Source organism: Hyperoodon ampullatus (assembly GCF_949752795.1).
Source record: "Hyperoodon ampullatus genome assembly, chromosome: 8".
NCBI lineage: Eukaryota > Metazoa > Chordata > Mammalia > Artiodactyla > Ziphiidae > Hyperoodon > Hyperoodon ampullatus.
The window spans coordinates 93,365,035-93,392,429 of NC_136921.1; the positions used below are offsets into that span (position 1 = coordinate 93,365,035).

The 27,395-nt window shown below is 38.9% G+C and overlaps 1 protein-coding gene across 1 annotated transcript in view; it reads right to left on the reverse strand.

Annotated features, from left to right (window-relative positions):
- The window catches only part of CCDC141 (coiled-coil domain containing 141), a gene marked incomplete at both ends in the record, with an annotated part of 195,486 nt that overhangs the window by 46,343 nt on the left and 121,748 nt on the right, over positions 1 to 27,395 (reverse strand). Inside the window, 4 exons of the mRNA XM_079709970.1 lie at positions 5,678 to 5,857; positions 11,577 to 11,768; positions 14,277 to 14,396; positions 16,648 to 16,789. Of these exons, the coding sequence (XP_079566096.1) occupies positions 5,678 to 5,857; positions 11,577 to 11,768; positions 14,277 to 14,396; positions 16,648 to 16,789 (634 nt within the window). The remainder of the gene's footprint in view (positions 1 to 5,677; positions 5,858 to 11,576; positions 11,769 to 14,276; positions 14,397 to 16,647; positions 16,790 to 27,395) is intronic.

Consider the following 27,395-nt stretch of genomic DNA (forward strand, 5'->3'; position numbering starts at 1 on the left):
GATTAATATAACCAAGTTGGTGCAAATGATTTTCAACCCTTGATTTGGATATTTTGAGTATGTCGGCTATCTCACATGTGGTACAACGTTGATTGTTCTCAACTAATGTCTAGATTTGATCGCTATCAACTTCAACTGGTCTACCCAACCATGGTGCAGTGTCCAGCGAGAAATCTCCAGCACAAAACTTCGCAGAACACTTTTGCCATGTTCCATCGGTCACAGCACCTTCTCCATACACTGCACAAATCTTTTTTTGCGTTTCAGTTGCGTTTTTACCTTTCTTGAAATAATAAAGCATAATATGCCAAAAATGTTGCTTTTTTTCTTCCATCTTCAATATTAAAATGGCTACACAAAAATTCACCAATTTTGATAAGTCTTTTTTTAAATGATGCTGATATGACAGCTGTAATATACAATCTAACAAAATTGTTTCAAATGAAGTTAAAGACAACTAAGTGCTACTAGACCCATCTTACAGAAAAAACTGAACAAACCTTTTGGCCAACTCAATACTACAATTATTTAAAATTTTCCCTGTGAGCAGTTCCTCAAGTTACTCCATTTTGTGAGAACTGAAATGTACCTCTATATACAGTTGTCCCTCGGTATTCATGGCATCAGGGTGGGAGGCGGGGACTGGTTCCAGGACTCACCATGGATACCAAAACCAGTGGATGCTCAAGTCCCATGGCTGGCCCTCCATATCTGGTTGGTTTCAACCAACTGTGGATGGTGTACTATGTTTAGCTCTGAGGTTGGTTGAATCCAGGGATTTGGAAGCAGTGGATATGGAGGGCCAACTGTATCTCTATATTTGTATCTCTATTGTGCACCAGAAGAACAATATCTAAATTCCAACACTTCTCTTCCCAACTTTCATATGTTCTAGATCTCTGATTTGAAATCCTTTAAACAACGATTTTAAACTACTGGAAATTCAATCAGAGGCAGAAGGATAAGAGAGGTAGAGAGTAAGACAATGGGCTTTTTTTACGTCAAACTCAAAAAAATGCAGAAGAATATTTGTTTGGCAAAACAGTAATTTTTACTTTGATGGCCAGCTTTTCTCAGTAAATCCTTGAATTTCTAAGGAGCAATTGCACATGAATTTCTACAATGGCAATGACAGCTGGGTATCTAAAAGTCATGGGACCTTTTAGATTATAGTCAGAAGATAGTGCCATGAATATGTAACAGGATATTTTAAATCACAGGCCATCTTATTTTAAAATTATTTTAAATGACATTAATATTGCACATTTATATTTTTATATTAATGTAGACATTATAAAGTGTCATTTAATTGAAAAAATACCTGCAGGTGCTAAATGTGACTTCTCCTATGAATTTGGGGATCTAGTAGTAAAATGATGTATTCTGTAATTATGATGAACAAGACACACATATTATGAAAGGTATTAGACAGCCACAGCAGGCCCTAAAGCAAATCATATTTTTATCTATGCTATAAATAAAGATAGGGTATCTTTCACATATTATTAAGAAAATATTAATCAAAATGTTATATAATACACAATTTAATGTAAACTTGGAATTTGCAGCATGTCAATGACAACTACAATCGGAAGAGTATATGCTCTGAATGAAGCCTAGAAAAGAGAGCTATGGTAGGATCTGTTGATGCCTAGCTAGCAGGATTCAAGAAGAGTGATTATGCATTTGGCAAACAAATATTTTGGCCACTCAGAAAGATTACATAATTTGCCTGAGGTCTAGTTAGTAAACATACTACTCATTCTACTTCTGTATAAGGTCATTGGAAAATTTGCCATAATCTAGTCTAAACAGGGCACTAAATTATCCATTTTCCATGTAGATTCACACACAATGAGTGGTCTTCTGAAATCTTGCTTTTCAGATATCTTGATAACTGGAAGGCAGTATTCCATGTAGCATTCTTGGTATTTGCCGCTATAAATTAGTAAATTGGCACTTTCATCAAGATGTCTGCCAGATTTCTGCCCTAAATCAGTTTTTCTGATTGTGATGATTTTTAGATGAACTGAAAAAATTTTTAATTTCAAGCTTGAAAATCTGAGCCCCGGCAACCCAGTCAAGAGCAAAACACTCAGCGGAAAATGCCAGCTGGTCTTCTTCCTTCTTAATAACCAAACTGGTTACCACATTTCAGCAATAATGTTTGTTTAAAAGCCTAATGGTCTGAAAGATATGAAGAGAATAAAAATTGTGTTATACTGGCTTTACCAAATGGCTTTACCATTCATATCTCAGAATGTCACTGAACCAATAAAGTTAAGCATTATGTGGACCTTAATTCTTATCAATAAGGAGGAATTTATTTATCATATGACACTGGTAAGGACCTTGGGGTAAAGTAGCCATGTTTATAATGTCAAGATACAAGACCACCAAGGTATGTAGTAAAATACACACTGTTGCTGAAAACTCTAAATGGACATTTGAATATCATGAAACCTAAGTTTATTTAGACAAAGATACAAAATATAATTTTGAATGGATTCCTGCTATAGATCTTAAATGAAAATCTGACTGTACAATCTTAAACATTCTAAATAAGTAATAAAGGACTTCTATTTCTTGGTAGGATGGAGTAGCTAGTGGCAGAGCAGTGCTTCTGCCTAGAACAACTAGAAAAGCTGGAATAAATGCAGAAAGCATCTATTTGAAGGCAAAAAGAACTAAAGAGGCCAAGACTCCAGAGAAGGATGAATCTGAGAGTGGTGAGCTCACCTGTCACCTCTCCTACCCCAGTCAGGGGCATCTCCCAATTCTGTATGCTGACAGGAGGCTGATCATGAGGCTTTACTGGGGAACAGAGAAAACAATAGAACTTTTGACAGACACTAGTGGGGATGGGGGTTCAAGCACACAGCTCATCTTCATCTCAGAACATTGACAAAATACTGGGGCTGAACAGGGCAGTGGATTAAAAAACCCAAGCAAAAGCCTCTGAAAAGCAGAGTGGAAGTTTTTCAGCTATCTCCCAAGACTCCCCAAATTGTAGACCTGCCAGGGGGGGAGACCTCAGAGAATTCACCAAGCTCTAACTTGAAAACGCTGAGAGCCCAAGGTCAACAGAATAGATGGAGCATTGACAGGACTGTACTCCAGACTCAAGTCCACAAGCTCCTGATTGGCTTAAGAGATCTTCAACCAACACCCACCTAAGGAAAGAAGATAACACCATTTGGAACTCCTACAATTTTTTTATACATAATGCTTGGCATTTGATAGATATTCTCTCATCATCCCAAGATAGGACGACAGAGCTGGAAACCGAGAGAAAAAGTAGACAATAGAAACAATTCCAGATCCAGATGTTGGACTTAGCTGACAAACACTTTAAAATACCCATGATTAATATGGTCACGAAAGTACAGGAAAGATGGAGAAAGAGAGGATTAAAAAAGAGAATTTCACTGGCAATATAAATCTAATAAAAAAGAACCAACTGGAAATTCCAAAACTGAAAAATATAATTTCTCAAAAGGAAGTTAGTAAGAAAAAGGATAGGCCAAAAAAAGTGCAGTTTGCAAATATGTAAACTCCCTTATGAGTGCAAATTGGAGAAGTACACAGTGAAGAGATGGATATAAAGATATACTGAAAAAGAGTAAAAATCTTAAAGATAGATAGATATGTTCTAAATGTTCCAAGTAAAAAATAATAATTTTTTTTTTACAGTAAAGCACCAATATAACATAAGAACATAGGTAAAATACTCAGTAAGTTTTCTCCGATGCATATGGATAGTATTAGATAAATTAGAATTATTTAATGAATATTTTGTTTCCATATAGATTTAAGAAGACTGGTCTTTAAACAACAAAGTTTGAAACAATGAAGATAAAGAGGAAATTGTAGCTCAAAGTAGATGAGGGTAGTTAGAGCCCAACTCTTCCAAATGAATTCAGGCTCCAGACTGAGATTCATCACATGTCAGAGTACTGAGAAAATTGCAAATGTCAGTCATCTTTGCAAATCTACAGAAAATAGGAGAAGGGCCAGAAAATTAGAGGAAGGAAAATGCCCTGATTTTCAAATGGGGGAAAAGATGGCCTATGTGATTTACCTGTCAGGAAGCTTTACATTGAAAACCAGGGCAATAAAGTCATCAGATTGTGAGCACTTTGGAAAGAACCCTATGATCACTTGGAGTCAAACTAATTTTTGCCAAATTATATTATACAATTGATAGGATACTAGGTAGATAGACCTTCCTTCGAGCAGTGTCTTCCATTATAGACTTAAGAAAAAGTGGTTAAAACAAAGTACGACTGGGAATGTCCACGATTGTTTAAAAGACTGGTTAATCAATTGATTGCTTAATGGATTGGGGTAGCAATCTGCCCCTCAGACACTTTTATTAAAGATCTAATTGCAGCCACAAGAGGCTTACTTATTAATATACAGAATTAAACCCAGGAGAGATGGCTACTGCAATAGATAGCAGGCTCAAAATTAGTTTAACAAGATGGAATCATGAGTCAAAACTAACAAAGTGATATAAAATAGGAATAAATATAAAGGTTCACATTTGTATGTAAAAGATAAATAGGCAACATGGATATAAAATGGGAGAGACCTAGCCTGGCAGGAACTGCAATAAAAATGTAATGCAATTGCAGTTTTTCCATCACAGGCTTAATATGAACCAACAAAGTGAAATTATTGCTAAAAGTGCTAGTACAATCTTAGGTCCTATTAGTAAAGAATGATGTACCCTTTGTACTCTGTGTTGAAGCTGTACTTTCCTTCTTGTTTACATGTTATGAATGATATTGACAAATCATGGAAAAATCTGGGAGGGAGGATTAGGATGAAGAAAGAGAGAAAGCTACCTCCTAAATGATAGAAAGGATTTATATCTAGTTCACTGCAGAAAAGACTCAAATTAGATTTTGCAACTGTTTTCAAGGTTTGAAAAACTTTCGTGTGTAAGAGAAATGAAATATGCATACATTTTTTCCCCCTGTGGAGCTATAGAGGGTTAGAATCAGATATGAAGACAGATTCGACTTAACATTAAAAAAAGAAAAACTTTCCTAGCAGCTGGCATTTTCTAACAATAAAATGAACAGTTTCGTAAGGAAGATACTTGAGATATTGAAGGAGAGGTGGATTAACCATCTTTCAAGAATTCTGTGGAGAACTTTATATGGGCCTGAGGTTGATATAACGATTCTAGGATACTTTACAGATATGACTTAACAACTAAAGTTTAGGGTACATTTCTAAATATAATGGAGCTTTGCTATGAAAAGATCTGGTATTGTAAGAAATTCTTCGAAATGAAGATTCATCCTAGATGTTATCTTTTGTCTCTGGAAATCTTGTAAGGATCTTGTTGCATGCTTTCAACATAACTCAGAACTTCTGGGTGATCTTCTGAGGACTCTATGTAATAATAATAATGTTACATTTGGATTATAGTCACTCTTTCTTGTTAATAGATAAAATAGCCTTCATGTGATAAACTCACAAGAGGTCTAGGAGCAAAGAAGCACATAAATGCTGGGCTTCAGGACTATTCTAGGTTGAATGGAGCTAAAAAGAACTTCCTAAACCAGCACGGCTGAATAACAGACAACTGAACTTTTAAATTTATGATTCTGACTTTGAAAAGTGATCCTTGAAGAAGGTGTGACTCATTTAATGTTATTCTCACCATATTTATTAAATTAAGGAACTTGAGCCCGAGGTCTTGAGTTAAAAAGCTCCTCTTTAAAAACAGCTGCCACTGCTTCTCCACTGAGTCAGAGTGACACTCAGCTTCAGCATCACCCTCTTCCTTTCGCAGGGTATCAGTTTGGTAAAACTCCTTTAGGCCCTGACATTGCTCCTCTACCTTAAAAAAAAAAAAGAATATAAATGAAAGTTAAGAACACTTAAAAACATTTTTAAAGAGAAAAATACTAGATTCCAATAAAAGCCTATATAAAACTTAATTGGAATGTACATTTCAGAATTCTTTAAATAATTATTAAATATTGTCAACTTACTGAAAAGACATGAAAATCTATTCAGGTTGGTGACAGATCAGACTGACTGCCACTGGGTAGTAACTTGACCTGACAAGTTTATTATCCAGAAGCCCTATTTACTGTAGCCAAAATCATATTTATGTATTATATATGTGTATGTTTTGCAATTGGAGACAGCTTATGTCAAAGACCAATGTGGTTCCATTTAAAGCTGAGTTTTATAATTCAGGAGAAAGATAAACATATACAATCAAGGAATACAAATCAGAAAGAAATGTAAGTCAGTGGAAAGTTATTCATAATTAGTGAATCACAATTTGCTTTTCATCAGTGATAAACCAGAACAAAAGAGTACAAATAATTATGAATTTTCTGTACATGTATTAATATTAAACTGCCTCCATGAGCAAATCTTACAGAGGTTCATTACTTCACCTCCCTAGAATTATATTTTCTCATTTGCTAACCAAGGTAAGCAATACTAGATTATTTTAAAGCACTCTCTCTGGACAGAGCTTATGTAAAATCAGATGTGCCTGCAGAACTAGATCATTTAACTGGGTATTGTAGAAATGGTAGAAAATTTTTGACACAAGTTTTTATGCATTTTGAATAATACTTAATGGCCAATAGGATAGGACTCAAAGAGCTCATAACTGGGCTTCCCTGGTGGCGCAGTGGTTGAGAGTCCGCCTGCCGATGCAAGGGACACGGGTTCGTGCCCCAGTCTGGGAAGATCCCACATGCCGTGGAGCAGTTGGGCCCGTGAGCCATGGCCGCTGAGCCTGCACGTCCGGAGCCTGTGCTCCACAACGGGAGAGGCCACAACAGTGAGAGGCCCGCGTACCACACACACACAAAAAAAGAGCTCATAACTACTGAAAGCAATATAAACGGGATAAGAAATTTCAGGCAATGGTTAGTCACTATATTTTCAAGATTTCAATATCATTCTTAATTTAATGAGCACTGCAAAGGGCACTTAGAAACAGAAGTTGTCTCCTCTTTTTCCATAGTCCATTTATTCATGACTCTGTTTTCCTGATGCTTGTTTCCTCAGCCCAGGATAATCTTTCCTCAGTTTTCTGCTCCTACTTAATCCTTCATGAGACAGTTAAAATACTACCTCCTCCATGGAGTCTCCTAAGATTCCGTAGTAAGAATTAAGCAGTTATTTCCTTGGGTTCCCAAAGATAATTCTGGGAGAAAGAGAACCATAAACAGATTATTACAACACAAAGGCAAGTATGCCCACAGTGTTCTGGGCATACTGAGGAGGGACCACCAGCTCTACATAAAGTGAACAGGCAAGAATTTCCCAAAGGAAGCGACATTTGATCTGTGTCTTTCAGAATTGTCCAGGGTGAGAGGGAACAGGAGAAGGGGGCCCCAGATGGAAGGAATAATGCGTGTGAAGGCACAAGTGTGAAACACTGGCTGGTTCAGAGCACGATAAATGATCTTGATGTGGGTGACGTTCAGACAGCACAAGTTGAGTGGTAAGAAAGAAGTGAGAGTGATCATTGTTTTTGGCATAAAGCCATCAGTAGGTTTCAACTTGTTTGCTACTATACTCAACAAATTGTGACACACTCTCATTAGTTTGAAACAACTGACAGCTATCACAGTGATTCGGAATCAGCATGACAGCCATCAGTACTTCAATGGGATAGTATGCTACAGGCGGGGGTGTCAATATCATGAGCTGTCGGTTGTGTGAAATTCTTAAAACATAAACTTTAATTCATCCTCCTTTTCCAACTGCTCAAAAAAGCCTCCTTGAATGTAAGTGAGCATGATGTCATTATAGGAATTCCCTTGAATCTGGACTAGTTTCTTTTTTAAGTGAATTAATGATCAACTTTAATACATTACCCATTTGGGGGTAAAAGTTATAACTTGCTTCATAAATTACATTTGTCATATAACCTGAATTTCAGGAAGTGACATGATCAGATTTGCTTTAGAATGACCATTTTCTGAAAGGCATAAAGAGGAGAATTATAGGAGGCAGAGAGAACAGGCAGATACAATTTCTTTAAGCTGGGCAAGGGATGATGAGGACCTGAACTGAGAAGGTGATGGTACAAATGAAGAAGAGGAATTCAGAAATCTCTTAGGTTGTCTCTAAAGACAGACATGGGATAGCATGGCCTTTGACGTTTGAAAAAACAAAAGGGAGGAGATTGGGAATTAAACTGCAGCTCTGATGTTTACTACCTGTTTGGTCTTACATACCTAACTTCTCAGAGCCTCAGTTTCCCTCATTTGCAAAGTAGGGATAATGGTAAATAAACATAGGGATATTATAAGGATGAAATGAGATCAGGAATGAAAAGTTCAGGGCCTAGTACAAAAAGAACTGCTCATTAAGAAAGGGATTGGAACAGACTTTGAGCTTCTACATAGGACTTCTGAAAGACAGTGGGGTCATTAATCCAATGCCAAAATACAGAAGGAAACACGTTTGAGGAAAAGATAACCAGTTGTGTTTTGTTGAGCTTCAGGAAGCTACAGAATACATAGGTAATTAGTATGATTGGAAGTTGAAAGCATTGGCCTGGAGCTCAGAAGAGCTGGGGTTGAGGAACCAGTTTTAAGTTACTGGTAAATTGAAACTATAGGTGTGTTTGTGGGAGGGCGGGTGATTTTTGTGGGGAACGTGTATAGAATGTACAAAAGAGGGAGCACAGGCAAGAACTCCGTAACCCACCACACTTCAGGAACAGAGAAGTGAATCAGGTAAAAGAACAGATAAAGAAGTAGACAGGATAATTTCACTTATGTGAAATATCCAAAGAAGGCAAATCTATAGGGACAGAAAGCAGATTAGTGCTTGCCTGAGGCTGGGGGCAGCGGGGAGGGGCAGTGGAAACCAGGATTGACGAAAAGTATTCCCCAGGCCTCTTTTTGGGGTGATGGAAATATACCAAAACTGGAGTGCAGTGATGGTTACACAACTCTATAAATATACCAAAAATCATTACATCCTAAAATAGGCGAATTTTATGCTATGCAAATTATACCTCAATAAATCTGTTTTTCTTTAAAGTCAAAGGAGGTGAATGTGAGTAACTGGGTTAAATAAATATGGCAGAGGGATCAAGTGGGATAAAGATTGACCGTTTCACCTGTCAACTGGTAAGTAGTAAGTATAAGCTCATAAGAATGGAGTGAAGAGGTGCAAACGGCAGGATTGAAAAGGGGATAAACCAAATGGCAGTGGGATGAGGATTAGGGAGGATCAGCAAGAAGAGGAAAGAAGTGTCATCTTCCCATCCCAAGAGTCCAGTTGTGAATGGAAGGAAAATTACAGAGTGGTAGCCTTAGTGAGGGCAAGACTATCTAGGCAGAACTGTAGACCAAAGAGAAGGAAGCAACGGAAAAAGCAAATGTTTAAAATTAGAGGATGGATGCTGAAGCTAGATTCTGAAGGATGTAGGAGCAGACAGGGAGGGACTGATGGCTGATTAGTGCAGCACACATGCAGAAGCTCCACTTTATTGGTGACAGTGGAGGAAGGGTGAATATGTCAGTGGGTTTGGAAGCTGAAGGAAGTCAAGGCAGTTAAGCTCAATGGACTCATTTTTTTCAGTCACATACAGGTAAGGGCGTAAGCTGACATTTAGGAATGGAAACTGCAGTAAGAAGTTTGCAACTCACTACTGAATGGGCACCAACTAGAGAGCATATGGGGGGCTCAGCTGAGCCAAAGACCCATAAATTTGTAAGAGCACCAATCAGCACAATTGTATGATTTTCCACAGGAGCGTCTGGAAGCTTGGAAAGAGAAGCTGAGTACACAGAGTGTTGGAGTGATCTAGTATTGGGAGCTGGCAAGTCAGGGTAGAAGGCAGGGCGTTAAGGGCATGGGGAATGGAATGGAATTGAATAAGCACAAGCTGGTGAGAAAAGAGAGAAAGCCTGAAGGGGTAGGAGATTGACAGACTGAGAGCACTGCCAAGGTGAGGACACGAGGCTCTGCCAGGTAAGAAAATAGATTAAGTGAAAGCTGGGAAGATGAAAGGACGTGAGGTCCTTCTGGGAAAGTTCTGTTTGCAAAGCTAAGGTTCCAGCCCTAGTCCCAAAACTCCTGGTCCCAGAGGCCAGAGGGGGCCATGGAAGTAGGTGCTGAGCTAGAAGCTAAGAAGGTACATTTTTGGCAATGGAGATGCAGAAAACCAAGCACTACTTTGTACCCTCTCCACCATTCCAAGTTGAGATAAAAATGTTCATCGAGGGACTTCCCTGGTGGCGCAGTGGTTAAGCATCTGCCTGCCAAGGCAGGGGACACAGGTTCGAGCCCTGGTCCGGGAAGATCCCACATGCCACAGAGCAACTAAGCCTGTGCACCACAACTACTGAGCCCGTGTGCCACAACTACTGAAGCCCGCATACTTAGAGCCCGTGCTCTGCAACAAGAGAAGCCACCGCAATGAGAAGTCCGCACACCGCAATGAAGCGTAGCCCCTGCTCGCCGCAACTAGAGAAAGCCCGTGGGCAGCAACAAAGACCCAACACAGCCACAAATAAATAAACCAAATAAAAAAAAAAGATTCTTTCTTTTTTAAAAAAGGTGTTCATTGACAGAACAACCTGTCAGCTGTAATACCTCTGCCTAACCCTGAGAGTTCCAGGATAAGAAAAAATTTTTTAAAAAATCCAGAATAAAGAAAGATGTGGAAAAGGAGGCAGTGGTTCCCTGAGATTTCCAGGGCCTGTGCGTGGCCTTCCTCCAGAGGGGTGAGAACTCAGACTCTTAGAGAACGAGAGCTGGCAGAGGAATGTGGGCAGGTAGGATGTGGTCGTGCGAGGTAAGGGTGAGAGTACTGGGAGGGTGGCGGGAGGATGCCACCTAACCTGGGTTGGCTTTACCCCTGAGTGAGCCTTGATGGCTCTACCTCCCACTTGACCAGCAGCCCCTCCCTGAAAGGAGAGTGAACCACGCGCGCCTGGGCGCATTGGGACCAGAGTTAAATGAGGTGGGACTCCAGCGCTTTGCTATGACTGATGTCACCTTCAAGAACCTGGGACCTTTGAGAGATGGAATTCTAGTCTACCAGACAGAATTTTACAGATTATTTAGTACAAACCAGTCAAAACAATGCCTCAGAAAAAGCTCTCAGAGGAAAATTATTAAAAAGCATCAAACAAGACAGATCTGAGACGGGACCCAACAGCCTATAATTTCCAATTGTGTGGATTTTAAATAAATCACACAAATTGCTTAGGTATTCAAAGAGATTCATGACTTATTTTTAAATAGAAAATGACTTATTTTTAAATAATTTTGTTTTATGTTTAGGATATTGTAAATATTTGTAGGCCATAGTAAAACGGGTTTCAACACAGCCACTTTGTTTATTTGTCTATATCTACACATACACACTTGTATTATGTTTTTAGTAAAATAACTTACTCTTTGAGCCTGTGTATGGTGCCTTGGAGAATAAAGGAGCTATAAGTCAGTACATGCACTGGGGTGGAGGATCTGGAACGACCCACGAGGTTTCTATCCCCTTAGAAAGCAGGAAGATGGGCAGAGGCCATGTTGCCAAAGAGGTCAGCCCATAGGTACCGTACCTCCTCTGATGACTTTAGAAATGCCACATAAGTTTGCAGGACTTGTGACCTGGAGCTGAGGCTTTGGCCAAGTATGTTTAATTCTTCCTCTAGCCACTTAGCTTTAGAAGAAAGCGATGCCACTTCATCAGGTTCAAAATCATTTTTCTCTGTCAAGAGTTTTGCAGCTGCTTCTGATTCATGTGATGTCTCCTATGAAAACAAGGCACAGGAGGTCAGAAGCTGACAGGGGAATCATGAACACTCACATTCCAATACCTTCTGTACAGCCATCTATTACAATTATTAATTGAACTTGTACCAAAACTCTCCTCAATGAAAAAGGCACATATTTTAAAATTCGAAAAAAAAAGGCACCTTAAAATGAAAACCACCTCAAATTATTCTTTCAGTCTATCACCTATACGTCTTATTTAGAACATTCTATTTTCTGTGTCACAAATAGAAGGAAGTTTGTTTAGTAAGAAAGGTTGTAAAACACATTGGCAGAAATGTTTAAAATAATTTAAATAAAATAATTATGCATGATGATTGCTTTATGAAATTTACCAGTAGCTCTAGAAAATTCTTAAACTAATTTTGTTATATAAGAGATGACAAGTTTATAGAAATTGTTTACTCATTTTTTAATTTACAAAAAAATGCCATATCAAGTATGCAGTCTTCTTAAAGTCTCCATCTACAACAGTTTTTAAATAAGTGTAGGGAAAATGGTACAGATGAGGTGTGAATAACCTAAAGAGTCAGTGAATTTGACTTGCTAGGGTTGCTCTCCTATGTCTTCTTCTTCTTCTTTTTTTTTTTTTTTTTGCGGTACGTGGGCCTTTCACTGTTGTGGCCTCTCTCGCCGCGGAGCACAGGGTCTGGACGCGCAGGCCCAGCGGCCATGGCCCACGGGCCCAGCTGCTCCACGGCACGCGGGATCCCCCTGGACCGGGGCACGAACCCGCGCCCCCCGCACAGGCAGGCGGACTCCCAACCACTGTGCCACCAGGGAAACCCCTATGTCTTCTTTTGAGTGCAATTTTTGGCATGTGAAATCTAACCACTGATTCAGTGGACGAGTAGGTATTGTAGGCACTATTTACACAACTGCCGCCGAGCTGCGTAAAATTTCATGTGAGACCAAGCTAGGATTCAAGCAAACATGAAAGACAGAAGCTCCACTCTCATTTAGAGCAAGGAGGGATTGCTCTCCTACTTGTATTTAATATGTTTCCCAGGTACTTCACTGAATGGAGGTAATTTTAATTTACAGGAGCTGCTCCCAGAGAGCACTCTGGAAGGAGGAAGTGGAGGAGTTTCTCCCCTTGAAATTTCCTCCTTCCCTCTAAAATTTTTTAAATAAAAAAATGAAGGGACTTCCCTGGTGGCGCAGTGGTTAAGAATCTGCCTGCGAATGCAGGGGACACGGGTTTGATCCCTGGTCCGGGAAGATCCCACATGCCGTGGAGCAACTAAGCCCATGTACCACAACTACTGAGCCTGCGCTCTAGAGCCCGTGCCCTGCAACAAGAGAAGCCACCGCAATGAGAGGCCCGTGCACTGCAACGAAGAGTAGCCTCCGCCCACTGCAACTAGAGAAAGCCCGTGCACAACAATGAAGACCCAATGCAGCCAAAAATAAATAAATAAATAAATTTATAAAAAAAAGAAAAAAGTACTTCTCTAAATAAAATATGAGGCTTTCTCTTTTAAAAAAAATGAACTTGAGTTCAGGCATGCATTTCATTTTAGACATTTTAAAAAAGGAATTAAAAACGGCCCATTAATAATTGGTTCATCTGTGAGTTTCAGGCATCAGTGCTGTCTGTGAAGGAGACTCTTGAATAAATTAGGAGTTTTGGATGAACATATATGCACTACTATATATAAAATAGATAATCAACAAGGACCTACTGTATAGCACAGGGAATTCTACTCAATATTCTGTAATACCTATATGGAAAAAGAATCTGAGAAAGAATGGATATATGTATATGTATAACTGAATCACTTTGCTGTATACCTGAAACTAACACAACACTGTAAATCAACTGTAGCCCAATATAAAATAAAAATTAAATTTTAAAAAAAGAAATGATGGAATAGCGAGGCCATTTCCTAGAGACCTGGGCACTTGCCTCACCTTTCTAACCACCTGCTGGGGCAGGCAGGGACTTTATGAAGGTTTGGAGCTGCTAGCAGGAATATCTGAACCTAAGTCCCATGTGAAAGGGGTGAGAGGGTGCTAGAGAAGGTGCCAGGCAGAGGAGGGGGCAGTTTCTGTCTCTAAACATTGGGTGTGCAAACAAGATTGTGATTGTTTTGCCTCCTGGAATCTAGCACTGACGCATGTTGCTCTTGGTAATTTTCTCTTGCAACTTACTCTAGCAGAAAATCACAAACAGCCTTAAAGAGGCGCTCTCCCTGCCTCAAGTAGCTAACATCTCCTAGGCTAGGAAAGAGGCCAAATGAGTGTTTAGCACCAGGCTATAATGCTGAGCTTCCGTGAGCTCAAACGCCCTAATAAATGTACCTGTAAATATGAATAATTTAGATACACATAATGGTAGGCGTTTTTAAGTCATTATCTGCCAGAAGACTAATTTAGAATTGCAGCCCTCAAGGGAGCTAGGATTAAGTTTTATAGCTACTGAAAATAAAGAAAAATCATATTTACAAAACCATAACCATAATAATAACTCTCATTTTATTTACCTTAGCTTGTTTATCTAGTTCCAGATATGTACTCAAAATCTTCTCTGATTCAGAAAGGCTGGAACCGACATCCATTGCATTAGAAATTACTGGGCTGATTTTCTGAATGGACTTTTCCACCTTTAGGAATAAAGAATATATTGCACCCTTAATAATATATATTGGCATATATGTATGCATATGTGTAGAGGAGATAAATATTACTCTCTACATTCCCATTATACTTTAAATGTATATAAATTTTAATATAAAAATAGTTTAATATTTCAGAATTTCCTACTTAAATTCATAATGCTGCCCTTCATATGATGTAATACTACTGACTCACCAATAGAGGATATATATTTACAGATATTTCTTTTATTAACAGCGATGAGATGTAGGCAATAATCCACATTCTCTAAGAATTTATTATCTATATTACCTAGAAAGGATAATTCACTTGTCAACACATCAATAGAGGTGAATTTTTCTGGTGCATTAAGTCATGATCATACACTGTACACTGAAAGGGGCCCAATTTACAGGTATATTTTGAAGCAGAGGTCCAGCAGAGGTATTAGATCACTTTATGGATTACTATATTTAGGGCTGAGGGGCCCCGGGGCAGCACCACATGCTGTACTTGTGATAACAAAACACAGAAACACGTTTAGGCATTTAATTGATGAACATGGGGGACTATGATTTGATCTTCAATACACATGAATTAGTGAATACAGTGAGCTTTGAAGGGTTCTATTCAAGTTACTGCCTTGCTCTGACTAGAATTCCCAAAGTCAAATTGGCTCTGACTTGGCAGTAGCCACACAAGCAACAACAGCTGTTTGAGTTTCCACTGTGTTTTCCACCACCACCAAATTCACTTGAATCTCAAGCTCCAGGGAATGCAGCACTACAGCTGCCGCCATGTTCGTAATCTCCCTGGACCCAAGCATCAGAACAAGGTTCAAATTCCCATCTCTGGATCAATAACAGGCGAGGAGGCAATTTATATAGAGACTTGGTTATTTAATGACCTCTCCTGTGAAGTCTATTAATTCTACTTGTGTAAGTCAGGTATATAAGTCCATTGTAGCAAATGAAAAAACATCATTGAAAATTTGAGACCCAGACTTTACAACACGGTTCATTAGCATTAATGTAATTGAGATATTACTAGTTTTTGCTATAACCCCATCTACAGACAAGTAATTTTCTTTTAAATTTATTTATTTTATTTATTATTTATTTTTGGCTGCCTGGGGTCTTCGTTGCTGCGTGTGGACTTTCTCTAGTTGCAGCAAGTGGGGGCTACTCTTCATTGCGGTGCGCGGGCTTCTCATTGTTGTGGCTTCTCTTGTGGAGCATGGGCTCTAGGCTCACGGGCTTCAGTAGTTGTGGCTCACGGGCTTAGTTGCTCCGAGGCATGTGGGATCTTCCCAGACCAGGGCTTGAACCCGTGTCCTCTGCATTGGCAGGTGGATTCTTAACCACTGTGCCACCAGGGAAGCCCCCAGACAAGTAATTTTTTATTTAGTCAAATAGTAGCTGTCTGGTTTTATTCCTCTTTGAAAATGGGAAATAAAATTCTTCAAACCACTATATTCACTTTGTAGAAAGGATTTTCACACATATGGTTTTATTCAGAGTGGCCATGTCCTTTGCACTGTCTTGGTTCAATAAATTATGATAATGGCAATTTATTCCTGGAACCCCTAAAACTCATCATTTTTGGTATCTATCTGCTGTTCTTGTGTTGTGTGGTGCCATGTTAACCAAAATGTGCATATTGGAACCATGCACAGAACCATGTAAATCAAGGAGGACACAATCACAATATACACATGGTTCAATTAACACAGTTCTGTGCAAAGTGAGAACAGCCTTTGTGTAAATATGTTCTGGGCTGGGAGGCAGGCAGGTTGACACTTCTAGTTTTGGCAACCTGGGACAGGGATGGTTGATGAGCAGTAGTGAATTACAACTTCATTCTGTTTGAATATAAAGCCTAATGTAGGACGAAGAGAATCCTAAGGAGACACACCCCTATCCTCCCACCATGCCCACATGCTGCAGTTCCCATACCATCATCTATTATCACCAGGTAAGGAGCTGCATCTAAATAGTAGCTTATGCATAAAATAGATAACCAACAAGGATCTACTGTATAGCACAGGAAACTATACTCCACATTATGTAAAAACCTTTAATGGAAAAGAATCTGAAAAAGAGTATATATACATATATATAAAACTGAATCGCTGTGCTGTACACCTGAAATTTACATATCGTAAGTCAACTATACTTCAACGAAAAATTAAAAATAAAAAAACTTATGCAAACCAAGAAATAAATAGTAGCTTAAGGAGGACACATTTTATGAAATTACCTTTCTTAAATAGCCCTCCACTGAGGCTGTTAATTGCTGTCTATTAAGAGCAAATTCCCTGTGTGCTGAACACTGTTCAGTCAGATGATCAACTCGCCTCTTGATGCATCCCATCATCTCATGGACACCGGTCACCCGAGAGCTGAATGGAACAAGCCAGCTGTTAGTTCACTCCACCCTCATAGAGAGGCCCCAGGAACAGGGAACATTTGAAAATGAACCTTTCATGATAAGTATGACTTGATGAAAGTTACTAAGCTTCAGGCTTTAGGATAATAGAAGTTAAGAAGCTGTAGTCCTGGTACAGCAGAGAGCAAAACCAAATTATGTTGTTTTTTTTAAGTCAGTCAGTCCCGAGGGAAAAGATGAGTTATGGGTTTTTGTAACCAGGTCTAATCTTCTCTTCTAAAGGTTCACTTCTTAATATTTCTTCAATATATTTTGAGAAGCTTACGGCAAAAAACACAGTATGTTTGCCAAGAGTTTTCCTGGGGGTGTTATTTAAAAGCTTCACTTATCTTAATATGCTCTTTGAATAGAAATGTAGATCAGCCAATTAACAAAACACTGAATGACCCAATAGGGTAAAATATTTATGTAACACTAAGGTCCTTGTTCTGGATACTTACGAATGCTCAAGGCTGTAATCATTAGGTGAAAACCAAGGTATCACCAACAATGAGGAATCTGATGTACTTGTTCATAAAAAGAAACCAAGCCTCACACTGTCATTTTGTATCTGTGCTGGCCTCATGAGAAAAAGATAAGTGACATGACAGCTCATAAAATGAAAACGTCTTTAAAACAACAAATGAACTTTGAGTTGGACCCCATTTGCTGTGGTCTAAAGACACATTAGCAAGTTTCCTAACCATTTCCAACATAGGCTTACTAGCAATGCAAGATAATGAAAGGACATTGCTGATCCAGTGAGCATTTTTAAATTTTTCAATCTATCCTTGAGATAGAGTCTCTTCCAGCATATAAGAAGTTGAAGTCTTTAATTTCTTATCAGTCATTTCTTTCCAATACTCATAAAGATGAGCTGATAACTCTTACATTTAATTACTCAGAGCTTTAAAAGATCTTGGAAAAAGATACAGATTTCAGTAGTTTTACCTCAAAAAATTAATTTATGACTCTGTAAAAATGAATTGAATTAGTAATGAAATGAGGGCAGGATCCCAACTGCCTGAGAGGGAACATGACTTCACAGGAATGACAATGAGGCTGCCAAAGAGTTTAGAGGTCATCAGGCAGCTTGAGAATCTTGTTGAATACACATGGGATTCAAGTGTGTCCTGTGGGACCACCAGAGTCCCAGAGAAGTTTAACTGGAGGGGAAATCTTATTCCTGACGCCTAAGGTCCCACAGACGTTACACTTGAAACAACTTGTTTCACATTTTAATAACTCAGAGACAGTGAAGAGTATAATCAAGAAATCAGGAGAGTTTAGCAAATAATCCTTGTACTTATATCCACAAATTCTGTAACAATGTTATATTGGTAACAGTAATCATATTTTAACTACATTTTAGACTTTGCATGCTAAAAAGGCACTTAAAAGCCCAGTTGTCCTATATGTTATGGTTTTTCTGTAGAACATGCAAATTTGGAATGAGAAAGATAAATAAAAAAGAAAAGGTGAATAAGCACTGTGGAAAATGGGTACAGAGAATAAAGCTTGTCAAAGTAAATGGGTAAACATTTTCTAAAAATAATCCACTTACTGTGACAAGGAACCATTTTTAATGTTTTAAGTAATATCTTCTAATTCTCATAACTACCCGATGATCTGGCTACAACTGTTATCTCTCTTTTGCAGATGAGCAAAGTGAGGTACAGAAATGCTCAGTAACTTGCCCAGGTCACATTTGTTAAATGGCAGGGCTGGGATTTGAACCTATTCATCTGATGCCAGAGTCCACACTCTTTACCACCTCATAGTACCTTTTCTGGGTCCATGACACAAGACGGGGGGATGGGGGGAAGTATTCTAAAATTTCGCTTTCCCTTGACCTCAGTGTTGATGGAAACAGGATTAGCCTGGCTGGCAAGCTCTTTTGAAATTGGCTGGCTTCTCTAGGTAATGAAATGTCTGTCTGTAGTTTGCAAAGTGACCACTAGAGGGGCACGATATTTTATTCAAATTCACATCTTGAAGGCCCCTCCAGCACAGAAAATGGAAACGGGGAAACAAAAACAAATCAAGCATTCCTTCCGTAAAAATATTGCTCTCTAGCGACTCACAATTTTAATTTAGATGAATCACAACGAGTCAAACAGGATCTCTCGCTGTCTTTGGATGGATCATTCATTTTTAATTTTCCAATGACCTAGGAGATTAGTCTTATTTTGTGGTGATTTATGCCTTATCCTGTATATCTATTGCATTATAAATTAAGGGAAAATACAACATTCTTTTCATTCATTTATCCTCTGTAACCCTGAGCACATAGCCTTGTAAGAAGTAGATCAATGCATATTTTCAAATTAAATAAAGTACACTTTGATCAATATTTAAGGAAAGACAAGACACAGATTTAAGGAACAAGACCATATGCACAGATAGTTACTGTATTAAAAATGTCACTAGTAACAGTTTCTAATTGTTTTTAAACAAAGATGACTTTGCCTTTTGCCCAGTTATAGAAGTTTTAGGCTATCCAAAAACTGCCCAATTTTTCTTTGATGGTTTAGGATTCATAGTTAGGTTGACTGATACTTCCCTCCGCTGTTTCAAGCCTTATAGGGACAGACTGAATTGCCTGTCCCATGTGCATTCCCTTCTTATTTGTGGCTTAGACCCCATCCTTAGTACAAGAAGTTCTCAGTTATCTTGCTTACCCTAGCCAGCTCCTATTTTCCTCTGTCCTCAGCTAGCTCATCTCTGTCTGATCAGGCATTAATCCCTTCCTTCTGATTCCCAGTTGGAGTACATCTGTCACACTCCTAACCCCAGGGCCTCTCCCTCTCCATTCCTCCTTGGTGAAAACCTAGTCTGCAGCTTACAACCAGCCCTATTCTATCATTTTCAGTTGGAAACTAGAAACACTGATTCCAGACATTTCTTCTGAACATTCCAAAACATTTAAAAACATGTAGAGCATGCATATTGCCAGTTTCCTCAGAGCCTGAAATGCAGATGGTTTGATCAAAGGAAAAATATGACCTCACACTCTGCCAACAATTCTTAAATGAACTGAAAATAAAATAAATTAATAGAATCCCATCAGCCACCCAGAAATGAGTCCTATTACTTCACAGTAATATTAAATAAATGATGGAACAAGAACTGGGGGCGGATAACAGAAACTTGGTTGACGGGAGTGCCCATTTTGTTCTGACTCTGAAGCCGCATTGCTCATGTGCTGCCTGAGCGGGTGGGAGAGGAGCTACCAGTGGACCAGCTTTCTAGGCCTAACAATCTGTGGCTCTGTAACTTGCATTGGAAATACTGCTTGATATTTGGGCTGCCTGTCTATGAATGGATTAGATGGTTCCTGCCTGTAGTATGAGCATGGGGTACATCAGATTATTCCTGACATTGACTTTGACTTCTTCAAGCATCACAGATACTCTGGAGTGACAGACTGTGAAGGTTTCTTTAGACATTTGTTAGAAACTCCATCATGGCAGTATTTTCTCCCCTATTTTTTTTTTTTTTTTTTTTTTTTTTTTTTTTTTTTTTTTTTTTTTTGCGGTACGCGGGCCTCTCACCGCTGTGGCCTCTCCCATTGCGGAGCACAGGCTCCGGACGCGCAGGCCCAGCGGCCACGGCCCACGGGCCCAGCCGCTCCGCGGCACGCGGGACCCCCCCAGACCGGGGCACGAACCCGCGTCCCCTGCATCGGCAGGCGGACTCTCAACCACTGCGCCACCAGGGAAGCCCTCTCCCCTATTCATTGAGCCAGGAGAGGGGAGGGAAGGGGGAAAGAAAAATGATTGATTTTTTTTTTCCCTCCCAGAGAGCAGAGACATATTGACTTCTGGCTCAAAAATAGACTGTTACATTTGCTCTATGGAAGCGGTTGCCCTGTCTTTGCATCTGTTACAAACCAGGGCTGCGGGAAGAGAGTAAATCTCAATGTTAATGTGTTCTAATGATTCTTTCCTGAGAGCAGCAAGTTGCTTTCAAACCTTTCATAAATTACTATTGGGAGTCCATCTGGATTAGGAGCTGAACCAGATGCTAAGCACACGACAGCTCACTCTATCTCATCAGAGGGAATCAGCTGATCATATTTTTCGTTCTATCTATGGACAAATTATACTTTGAAAATGGGAAAAAATATCTTCCTTATCTCTTGACAGGAACGCTTCATGTTTATCATCTCTATTTTGGAGGAAACAATCGCCACTATCTAGTTTTCATCGCTACTTTGAAAAAGTGTCATTCGAACTGTGGAAGTGATATGAATGTTTTTACAATAATTTTTTTCTGACTTAAGTTGTACACATTGAGAATCACTGCCCACCATACATATCACACCCACATGTATCTCTTGTATACACATGACAATAAAGAAACAGCAAGTAGTAAGTGGGGCTGAAACTACAGGGTTCCTGGGTTCTGGTCCAGATCCATGCAGAGATGCCCACGTGTTCCATTCCTATGAGGCCAGAGAGACCAAAACATGTCCTACATGAAGGGTCCCCTAGCTGGGACTCTCCCTGAAATCAGTAACAGGGATGGGATTCTCCCTCTTGTAAAAGGAGTTTGAAAAACACTATAGCCCACTGCTGCTGAAGCCAAGGAATCAGACATAGCAGAGCAGTCAGGAACCCCGACTGTGCCCCAACCTGGATCTCTGGCTGCACCTCTGAGAGCCCCAGTAGCTCTATGGGAGCTCGGGTGACCCTGATCAAATAGCAGAAGATTGATTCTGGACAGGAGACCCTGTGAGTTCAGGTGGAAGTCATTGCAAAGCTGCTAAGGAGGAAAGAAAAAAGAGTAGAGAACAAAGCAAGGACAATAAAGCTGAAGAATAAACACTTCCCATCCAGAAGGACAATCTAAAATTTCAAAACACATGAGGAAAATGAATCCTAAGAAAAGACACTCAACAATCAAGAGCTAAATGTACTCTCCCAGAAATGAAAGTAAGTAGAGCAATCTGAAAGTGACTTTATAAATATGTCTCACATCACCAGAAAGACAAAGGAAAAATGAATACCCATAATAAAGAAACAAGAAACTCTGAAGCAAAAGCAGTCAGAAGTAAAACAAAATTGGATAGGAAAAAGAATGAGTTAGGAATCCTAGAAATGAAAACAATATAGTTATGAAAACAAACAAAAGAATTCAATGGCTGAAAACAAAGGGAAAATTAACAAAAGAGAAAAATCAATATGAGGGATTCATTGGGAACGCAGTGCAAAGAGATAAAGGAATGAAAAATATGAAAGATAGTTCAGACATCTAAGACAGACTGGGAGCCTCCAACATTCTTCTACTGGGAGTTACAGGAGGAGAGAAAAGAGAGAAAAACAGAAAATCAATATTTAAATTGCTGAACATTTTCCCTGATTGATGACATAAATCCTCACATAAAAGGGGCATAGTAAGAGCTAACCAGACAAATATTCTCATTTGAGGTAATTTAGAAGATATAAAAATACATTTTAATGTATTTCCTTCCAAAAAGTTTTTCTCTTGGCAGTCCTTTCCACCCCTTCCCCTCCAAAGTTAGTAAGATGCCGTATACGTGATTTGGATCCTACTTTAACCTCTTAACATTTTATTGTGAGGATACTCTCTGTCTTCAAGTATTCCTCAAAAACACTCTTCTGATATTGGCTTAGATTATTCCATACTGTGCTTGCCCTTAAACTACTGGAACAGTTTCCTATTTTCTGAAAATATTTAGGTGGTTTTCAGGTTTGCACTATTACAAACAACACTGTAATGAGCAGTTTATTCATATTATTTGTCCACTCACATCTCTTCCTCTCTTCTTTCTGGTGTTCTTTCCTCTCTAAGCCCTCTCATTGGAGAGTACTCCCCCTCAGCTGTCCAAGGCACAGATTTCTGACCCTTTAGTCTGGCTTCCTCTGTAGGCCCTGCAGTTTCAGACCTTCTTACTCTGGGATCCTTGCTATTTCACATCATATCATCAGTATCATAAATGAATAAATTCATATTGCAATGAGTGACTCCTAGATATTTTATAAGAACCTAATCTAATTAGTCCTACATTTAATAGAAAGGGTAAACTGGGTGCATTCCATACTAAGAGTTTCAGAATTGTACAAGCCTTAACAATGGTAACAGATTCAGATCGCAATTATGACATTTACTCAACCCCTAAAGAGAACAACTTAATACAGACATGAAAATATTTGGAAAGTGGCTGAGTTAACACTGTCATAACTCAACTTTGCAATTTCCTAAATTTCAGTATCTGATATTTACCATCTAAATATATCATCAAACTTTTTTAAGAAAAGTTATTTTAAGTACTTAAGTGCTTGGTAGAATTCCTACAAAATGTGACAATAGATGACTCTGATACAAAGGGATTTCTGATTTTGTTTCTTTGTTTTGTTTTATGTTGTTGGAGGGTGGGGATTATTTTTGTTTGTTTTCCACCTAAGATCTTTTAAAATATTTTTGCTATGATATAAACTTTCCTTTATGCCACACCAGCCCCCTAACATTTCAAATCAAGTCACCTAGTGTGTAAATACCGAGATAAGGAGCATAAAAGAGGTTTCCTACATGGTTGACCTTGAGAGCTGACCTCAAGCTGATGTCATGGTCTGGATGGGGAGATGATGCTGTCACAAGTCAAACAACTAAGAAATGAGTCAGAACACCACAGAGTAAAAAGTGAGATAGAGCTGACAAATACAAAGGAATTAAAAAACTATTGTGTGGTAGGTATTGATTAGGTTCATTCTGGCTGGAAGATGTAGACCCTTCACCCATCTTAGATTATCAAATTCAAAAATGGTCTTCTCAAGTCTCACTCCTTCACGTGACCCATCCTGGTCACAGGAGCTTGGGATTGTGTCTCTCTTCTCTGAAGAGGTGGCCCTAACACCCACTGTCCCCAGGGCTTCCTCAGACCTAGATCACACTCCCTTGACATGTCATTCCCTTACTGGCCGTTAATAAGGTGCTGAAGACTCAGGGTCAGGTTTATGTATCTTTGACTATCCTTGAAGCCCAGTGCTGGTATGTCATATGGATGCTCAATAATGTTTTAAATAAACAGAAAGAAAGAAAAACTTTGCAGGGAAGGTGAGATTTGAGTTGAAATTAGAAGATAGATGCAGCACATTTTAAGTGCGTTAGAATGAAAAAAAAATCCACATTCACTAAGTGGTCAGCCTCCTTGCTAATGACTGAAGTTGAAAGACAGGAGACAGAGCTAGCAACCTAACAGAGCAGTTCAGACCTGCAATCACTCTACCCCTTACCACTGTGTGACAGGTAGTAGGTAAGTTATTTGAACCTCTCTGAGTCCCAGCTTCTACACCTGCAAAACAGGGACAATGGTAATAGAAGTATCTGTATAACAGGGTGTCTTGAGGATAAAATTTGTTAATGTAGATAAAGCACACAAGCATTGCCTTTATTGCCAACGAGCACTTGGACATAGTCTAACTCCCACCTAACTATTTTATCTTGTCTTATGCCTTTTCCCCTTGTCACGCTCTCCTCCAGCCACACTGTACTTCTTTCTGCTACACCTTTGCTGTTGTTCGGCCAGGTCCACTCATCTCCCAGCCATTTGCATGGTGGCTCCTCTCCTTAATCTTTCCCCAACTACAATGTCTAAAATGGTCCCCTCCCCATGGTCACTCTCTAGTCCATTTCACTTTTTATTTTTTTCATAGTTCTCATTGCTGTGTAAGAGCATCTCATCTGTTGATTTATTTGTTGGTTGACTGTTTCTTCCTACCAGAATATAAACAGCATGAGGGCAGGTACTTCGCCTATCACATTAGATGCTTGGGAGTACCTGATCTACAAAGACACTCAATAATATTTTGGGAATGAGCAAATGAATGACTGAATGAACCATGCTCTGTCTAAAGTTCATTATCATTCACAATATCAAACAGGGTAAGTAGTGGTAGTCAACATAAATGAAAATCGTGTAAAAAGAATGCAAAATCCCAACTTACCCCTGTTTCTATTTCTCTGTAAAATATGAAAATATGAAAAATCAACAGTAAATAAATAACAATAAGTGTTAGAGCAAAAGGCCAATACTTAAGGTTATATGAAAGCAAAGTATTCAGTCAGGATGAGGGTTATAAGCTTAAGTTCACCACAACAAGGTAGAATAAAAACTGGAACAGTCTTTTATGCAGGAACAGAAATTGAGTCAATGTTGAAGCAAGTTTACCTGTAAATCTTAAATTAATTTTAGCAACAGGAAAAGCCAAATGAATACTTTATAAGGTAGCCTGGTCTTAGTGGGTGTTTCTATGTTTTTGAGTTTTGTATCTTTTTGAATTATAGTTTTGTCTGGATATATGCCCAGGAGTGAGATTGCTGGATCATATGGTAGCTTTTTTTTTAGTTTTTTAAGGAACCTCCATACTGTTCTCCATAGTGGCTGCACCAATTTACATTCCCACCAACAGTGTAGGAGGGTTCCCTTTTCTCCACATCCTCTCCAGCATTTGTTATTTGTAGACTTTTTAAATGATGGCCATTCTGAATGGTGTGAGGTGGTACCTAATTGGAGTTTTGATTTGCATTTCTCTAATAATTAGCGATGTTGAACATCTTTTCATGTGCCTGTTGGCCATCTGTATGTCTTCTTTGGAGAAATGTCTATCTAGGTCTTCTGCCCATTTTTCGATTGGGTTGTTTGTTTTTTCGTTATTGAGCTGTATGAGCTGTTTGTATATTTTGGAAATTAAGCTCTTGTTGGTCTCATTATTTGCAAACATTTTTTCCCAGTTCATAGGTTGTCTTTTGTTTATGGTTTCCTTGTTTTTGAGTTCTGAATTGGTAGCTCACTGAGAAACACAAAAAAGGAGGTTCCTAGTTTTTGTCCAATTATGGAAAACTTCACCCTCACACAAGGTCTCTGACCCAGCACTTCCAATCACCACAGCTTCCTGTGGCTTAATAAATGCAGTATTCTTTTTGGCAGCAGGGTACCTTTGGGCTACCTTTACACTCAGTGCTCAGAGATGATGCCAAGCAAGGTCTAAGAGGAGGTGAGGGGGCCGGAATCCAGAGCTTTCAACCTCTCTGTAAGCCTGGTTTGACCATTATCAGATCCCATGATAGGTAACTCGCATCATAACTAAATGCAAACGAATGCGTTAAAATGCCTTTGATGTTAAAGTATACTTAGGTTATGTCACAGATATCACACTCTGAAAAGATAATAAACAATTTAACAATGACTCAGAATTATCACCTGAGCATTAGGGAGGAAATAGAAGAGCAAGGAAACATGTGAATAACTGTCATTTATTCTGTGAGGCTGCTCCAATTTCAAAGGTATTTGATTCCAGGTTAGAAAAACAGTGTGGATCTGTTCCTAAAATAATGACAAAGTTCTCAGATTTACTGTGAAGCTTCATCTTAGATAAATGTGAACTTCTGAAGTCCTATTTTATTAACTAACTGGAAAAAAATTAGATCTAAGGGTCTCTGAAATTCCTATCTGCCCCAATACTAAATTTTACCTTTATTACCTCAAGATAAATGTTTATCTGCTCTATTTCTAATATAACCTTCCCCAGTTAGTGAAAAGGAATATGATTTGGTACAGCTGACTCTGCCGTAGTCATATGAAGCAACCATGTAACTCTTAATATTTTGCTTTTAAAACTCTTCGTATGGAAGGTAAATAAATAAGTGAACCAATTATTTATCGGGGGCTTTCTATATGCCAGAGTGGTGTTAGCGCATTTGATTAAAACATCCTCTATAAAATGCATATTTCCATTTTACCGATGAGGAAACTGAGGTTCAGAGAAGTTAAAAGTCATGGCATTATTTTGGCTCTCAGAATGCATGAAATAAAACTCCTTTGATACTAAGTCCTAAGCTTCTTATCCACACCAGTTTTCAAATGTCTGGTAGTAGGAATTTTAGTGTTTTGTGTCCTAGTACTGTGGCTGGCATTCAGAAGTCTAGGAAGCCATTGTGATGTTCAGTAACATCTACTTTTGTCTGTGGAATTTATGTTTATTTCCATTGTCATTATTCTAAACTCCACCTTCAGTCCAGCTGTGGCTGCGACTTGAAATCTCCTTCTGCTTCTCTCCTATGGTGGTGACCCAGGTCGTTGAACAGTTAAATCATTAGATGAGGAAGAGAAGCAAGTCCCAAATGGTATGCATGGGATTGAGGTCAGTAACTATGTGTGGCTCTGGTTTGCGACTGAGATTCTAATGCGTTTCAATTCAGCTTCTAATGGATTTCTATTCTACGTCTACCCTCTGAATCAAAAATGTCCTTTGCCAAGTAGCAATTGCACTTTACCTTCAGTTCCTCCTGCAAAACGGAAATAGTACTGATTTGTAAAATATTGTGAAATCTCAGGGCAACCAAACACCTTGGAACTACTATGAGAGCTCATGTATCTAGGATGTTGACAGAAATCACACTGCTAATTTTTCTTTTTTTAATCCAGTTACCTACCATTAATTCAAGTTTCTTGAAATGGTCCCTAACTATTACTTCTTCTATTAAGACTCAGTCTGCAACCTGATGAACAGAACTATAGATGTCCCTTTGAAAAACAATATATATGTAAAATTTAA